We start from the raw sequence: 5507 nt of genomic DNA on the forward strand, positions 1-5507 counted from the left end.
CCGCGAGTCCAGGGACACGGGTGAAAGCCCCACGCGGTGAATTCACTTCTTTCAACCCAGGGCGAGAGGGACGAGACTTTATTTTGAAAATGGAATTCATCTCAAATCGAAATCATTCCACCGTGGGGGGAGACAAACATGGCGAACTCGTCAAGGGAAAACACCAGAGGCATCACGGTTCCGGCTCTGCAGACACTTCGGCAACAGATTTCCCCCCAAAATTTCATTTTCTTTCCTATTAATCCCTCTTCCACGTGTAAAAATAAAAAAGACCAAACGCAAATCCACAGCGTGTCTGGCACCTACCAGTTCTCGCACGGTTACCAACGAGGGTCCCGAGCGCTGCCTATCCCTGCCTGGCGCTGGGGAAAAGGCTCTTCCTCCCACAGGGAGCTCAGTCGGATTTCTCCTTCTCCTTCATGTGCAGGAAGACGATGCTGAACATGAAGAGGCCAACCATCATGGAGAAGGCGCCGGCATAGTACGGGTACGCCGAGGGGATGAAACGTTCATACTGTGTGTGCTGGAGAGGACGCACAGACACCTTGGAGGGGAGAGAGCGGCCCTGTGAGTCTGGCAGCCCCGGCACCCTTCCCTCTCCGGCGATTAATTCCCACTGCGCTTACCTGGGTGGAGGAGTAGAGGTGGGTATAACCCAACCGGTTGTAATCCACTTTAAACTGAAACACTCCGTAGACATCCGGCAGCTTGAACCGCACGCTGTATTTGCCACCTGAGAAAAGAGACGGCGGTGACGTTCGCAACAACGCTGCCAGGCTGAGCGGCAAAAACACCCGCCCAACGCGGTGCCAGGGTGGCGAGGGAAACCCACCGTTCCTCTTCAGGAAGGTCCGCACGAAGGGATCGATGCGGACAAACTCCAGCTGAATATCGTCTCCATCGAAGGGGACCCACTTCCCATCAGAAAGCTTTTCGATTACGATGCTGTACTCCTGGAACGAACCCACAATGTGTGAAGTTAATGAGCGATACCTGAAAACGAACGTTGACCCGTACCCAGTTCAAATTTTCGCCAAGTTCCTTTTTCAGCTCCCACGTCCCCTCCTGCCCGCACCGCAGGCCCCAAGCAGGCAGCCTTACCACGAGATCGGTGACAGTGTAGGCGTGGGGAGGCGCAAGTTCCCCCACGCGGTGGTGGGACACCGCTCCGACGCGCAGCACTCCCTCCTCCTTGAACACCCAGCGGGACAAGGCAACAGCCAGCTCGTAATTACCCGTCTGCGAGTACCTACAGACAAAGGAAGGCTGAGAAAGCATGACAGCCATGCCAAAAAAAGACACCACATGCCAAAACCCAAACCGTTAATAGATGTGAAAGCAACAAAGAGCTAACTGGGGTTAAAGAAGGGAATTGCTTCCCAAAGCGCTTTGCTCCACAAGGCCAAAGGAATGCGTCACCCACAATTTAATTCAAGCTTTCTCCCGTTTCCCGTAACATGGGTATTTGTTGCCTGTTTCCCAGGACTTTCTTGACCAAACAGCTCCCCAAATATTCCTCAGCCAGGGATACCAGGAAGCCAGCGTACCTCTTGGAGCCAGGGGCAGCTTTCTGCACAGCGGAATTGAAGAAGGCATCACTAAAGAAATCCAAGGAGCCACTGAAAACAACACGGGCGTTGTTCCGGGCTTGGAGTCCCGCGATCAGCAGGGTGTTCTTCCCGACCGCATGCGGGTACTGAAAAGGAACGTATTTAGAAGAGCGTTTAACCCATTTAGGGATGATTAAAGAAGAGTTAACCTCCGGTTTGCTGCAGGGTGGAACAGTCTGACTGTATCCAGCACAGCCTGCCATTAAGTAGAAGCCAAGAAGCTCAGAATAACCAGTAACAGGATTCACGGCTTCTGCCCTCTCCGACGGGAATGAAACCAGGAGATACGCTTTGATCTAGGCTGGCCTTTCTTCCAAAGCATCCCTCACACTGGACGTTTTCCCACCAACAAAAAGCAAAGAGGAGGATTCCCAGGGCAATGTCAGAAAGCAGGGGACAGCCTGACCCTTTCAAAATCCACCAGATTAAACACTCCAGCTTTTGTTCCCCACAAGGTGCCGATATTTGAGGGACTTCATTGTAGCAGTGCAGCCCAAAAGAGAAGAACAAGTAAGGGACCGTACCTGAGTAATAGGCTTATCTGGGAAGAAGGAGTAAGAGGTAGAAGAACCGGTCAGGATATCCAGCACCAGCGGGTTGTCAGGATCAGCCACCATCCTTGCAGGGAGAGGCACAATGAGCAGCACAAAGACCCCCAGGGCCCCCCACACCCAGAGGAACACACAGGAACCTCCTCACTCTTTGGATGTGGCAAGACAACCGCAGAGCTTGCACACACCAAGAAATGAAATATTTCCTCAAGATACAAAGTCAAGCTTCACTAATTTATGTTAAGAATCATTCCTAAGTCAACAACTAAGCTGCTTTGGAGATTTTTCTTTTTATTGTTATCTGAAATCTGAGACATTGCTCACATTAAGAGTCACAGCCCCTAACCCTATGCTTACCTCACAGCACCACCAGTATTTTTGCTCCGCTTCCCCAACAACAGCTACCTCATCCCCCTTCCCAAGCCGCGCTGCAGGTCACTTACCCAACTCCTCGGAAAAGGATGGGGTTCAGTGCCGCTTTCCCCACAATGGTGGGGGCCTTCAGGAGATTTTCAGCATCTGCAACTATGAGCGTGTGCTGGGAGAAAGGAGAGAGATGGGCGTGAACGTGCTGTAAGGGCAGGTGGGTTGATGTTTGTTAGGTTCTATTGGCAAGTAACAGCTTCTCTTGTTATTTGAAAGTTAACTTTGTTTTTACAGACGATTAGAACTGAGCAGCTGTCGGATGAATGTTACTATTCAATTAAAAAAGAAAAAACCCAGCATTTTTATTGTGTAATTATGATCAAATTAAATTAACAGTGATACATAAGGAAATGTAAACCACCTTTTGATAAAGATAGCAATACCTACAGTATTTTACTGTCCCATATTTAGCAACTCTCATCCTTAAACTAGGACAATGTCCATGTACTACTTCAATGGTTTAGTTTCAATAAAAATTAGCAGAACAGATTTAGTTCAGACCTTAATATAGGTTTTTATTTTAAAGTACGGGGTGACACTGGGGAGGGGGGGGAATCGTAGAAACATGTACATTTCTATACTGATCTCTGGGACTGAAAATCTCCCTTCCCACATCCAAAGCATCGCACCCAGTGTCTGATGGGCTTCACCCGCCAGCAAAATTCCGACACACACAACACGCTTCAGCATGGTTCAAAGCCGCCATTAATTGTGGTGTGACTGCTGGAGACACAGTGGCAATGTGAAACTACTCAGGGCAGTGGAAAGATCAAACCCAGGAAATTCAGAAAGATGGATTTGAGGGCAGAGACCCCAAACGTGCAGAGCTTTGCAGTGTTATGTCACACTATCAAGCAGAACTATTTATGACTTTCTTGGGAGGAAGCTGAGAAAACAGAGAATGGATGGAGGAAAAAAGGGAAAACAAGGACAGAAGATTCACGCCCAAACCTTTACACCTAAGTACTCATTAATAAAACCCAAAACGTGCCGATAGATCCATTTACCTGGCCAGGGTCGGATATATCGTAGTTGTGATGGTCGATGACAGCTGTCCTTTCCTCATCAAACTCAATCCCACACTCACTGCCCAGCTCTCGCAGCGGGTCGCCTGGAAGACAAAACGGATTCTCGGTTACACGGTGCAGTCAGGATACAATGCCAGTCTCAGCACCCAAAATAAAAAGTAAGTTCAGCTTAGAGTCACGTGTTCGGCACTCCACGAGCCAAACCCCAAGGAGCAACACAACCTCCCCCAGCTAAATTCCTATTCAAAATGTCAATAAAAGCTATTTACCACCCATTTCCTTACAGTACAAACTTTGAAGTTCCCAATGAGAAACTGCGTTCTCTCACCAGTTTTGTTGCAGGAACTCAGAGAAGGACGAATAAACTATTTGCTCATTGCAGAGTGTAAGCAGTGTAGGTGCTGCCTACAAGGTTTCAGCCACAAGAAGTGGCTGAAACATGCCAATTTGCTCTGACAAGTGTTTGTACTTACCGATGTCTGAGCTGGCGGCAACGAGGACGCTGCCGCCTCCATCGATGAAAGCGGTGATGGTCTCCACATTGATGTTTCCACCAAAATCTGAAAGTGCATACCAGAAATTCATGACTAGTTCACAGAAATAATACAATGGCAGAATTAAACCACAGCAAGACACCAAATAATTTCTATTGTAGCTGTAAGAACCACCATTAAGGGCCTGGATGTATCTGCAGTTTGCCACCAGGTACAAGATGCAAAGGATAACATCTGAAGAGCGAGATTTAATTAAAGTTCACAAAACAGTTAGAAATCCCCTTCCAAAAATGCCACCAAGCTACAAAAGTGCTTGAGTTTCCCCCTCCCGTATTTACCTTCTATGGATGGTGAGAAGATGATCAAGTTGTCATACAAAAATTCTCCGTATTTTATCAGGGACAGGCCAGCATCATCCGCTGTGCGGAAAGTGAGATCAAAGCCCCTGTCTGCAGCCACAAGACAAAATTGACAACTTTCGCATCTCACAAAATTGACACATTGTAGCAGCAAACCAGCATCAAGATCCTGAGTTTTACTTCCCCCATAAACAGCTGTGTTTTGGAAAAAAGTGGCTCAGGAGCTTTCTGGGAGCACCACTGGGGTGTTCCCATGTAAAACCAAGGGGTGTCAATCCCCTGCAAAAAAAACTTTGTTGCAAAGATGCCCCACTGACACCCATCAAGTGCGGACCAACGCTGCAGGGGACCCGAAACACAGGCATGGCTGGGGAAACAACCCCCATCTCCTCCCTCGGTCTGACCAGGGGGCCCCAAATACCTGCCTCTCCCCCAGGAACCCCCAATCTCCTCCCTCAGTCTGACCAGGGGACCCCAACCACCCCCCCACCCCCCCAGATGACCCCAATCTCCTTCTTCAGCCCAACCAGGGCACCCCAACCGCCCCCCTCGCCCCCAGGGGGACTCCAACCTCCTCCGTCAGACCGGCCAGTGGGACCCCAAAGACCCCCGTTACCCCCCAGTCTCCTCCCTGAGCCTCACCAGGGGACCCCAGCCACGCCCCCCTCAGCCCCAGGGAACCCCAATCTCCTCCCTCAGCCCGGCGCGGGGTCCCCAGCCGCCTCCCCTAGCCCTACCGGCCAGGCTGCGGAAGAAGAGCGAGTGCGTGTCCCGCAGGTTGCCGTTCTCCAGCAGCACCAGGGTGCGGGCCCCCCCCTCAGCCCCGGCAGCCGCCACCGCCAGGAGCCACCACAGACGGACCGCGGCCGCCGCCATCTTGGTCACCGGCGCCAAGCTGCCCCGGAAGCGGGCGGGGGAACGCAGCCAATCAGCACCAGGAGCCGCTCCCGCGCCTTCCAATCATCGACAGACACCTCTTCGCCGCCGGCCAATCACCGGGACGCTGTCGTGACAACCCCCCCACCCCGCCGCGCGGCCA

The 5507-nt window shown here is 51.1% G+C and overlaps 1 protein-coding gene across 1 annotated transcript; it reads right to left on the reverse strand.

The window, feature by feature from the left end:
• Nucleotides 1-63: 63 nt before the first annotated feature.
• Nucleotides 64-5378, reverse strand: DDOST (dolichyl-diphosphooligosaccharide--protein glycosyltransferase non-catalytic subunit). The gene is made up of 11 exons (XM_075027687.1): nt 5206-5378; nt 4448-4558; nt 4089-4175; nt 3595-3698; nt 2605-2699; nt 2135-2228; nt 1548-1696; nt 1102-1249; nt 833-953; nt 627-733; nt 64-544 (listed from the first exon to the last, which is right to left on the reverse strand). The coding sequence occupies exons 1-11, from the start codon at nt 5342-5344 to the stop codon at nt 395-397; spliced, it is 1305 nt and encodes a 434-aa protein (XP_074883788.1). The 5' UTR covers nt 5345-5378; the 3' UTR covers nt 64-394.
• Nucleotides 5379-5507: the final 129 nt, after the last annotated feature.

This window comes from Buteo buteo, chromosome 5, assembly GCF_964188355.1.
Source record: "Buteo buteo chromosome 5, bButBut1.hap1.1, whole genome shotgun sequence".
NCBI lineage: Eukaryota > Metazoa > Chordata > Aves > Accipitriformes > Accipitridae > Buteo > Buteo buteo.

Bases quoted from the DNA above. Each gene is read 5' to 3' on its own strand.
- DDOST (XM_075027687.1), bottom strand. From the start codon at position 5,344: ATGGCGGCGGCCGCGGTCCGTCTGTGGTGGCTCCTGGCGGTGGCGGCT. The intron at 2,700-3,594 runs GTAAATGGATCT...CCTTTCTCCCAG, and splicing joins ATATATCCGACCCTGGCCAG to CACACGCTCATAGTTGCAGA. The intron at 2,229-2,604 runs GTAAGTGACCTG...TCTCCCTGCAAG, and splicing joins ATCCTTTTCCGAGGAGTTGG to GATGGTGGCTGATCCTGACA.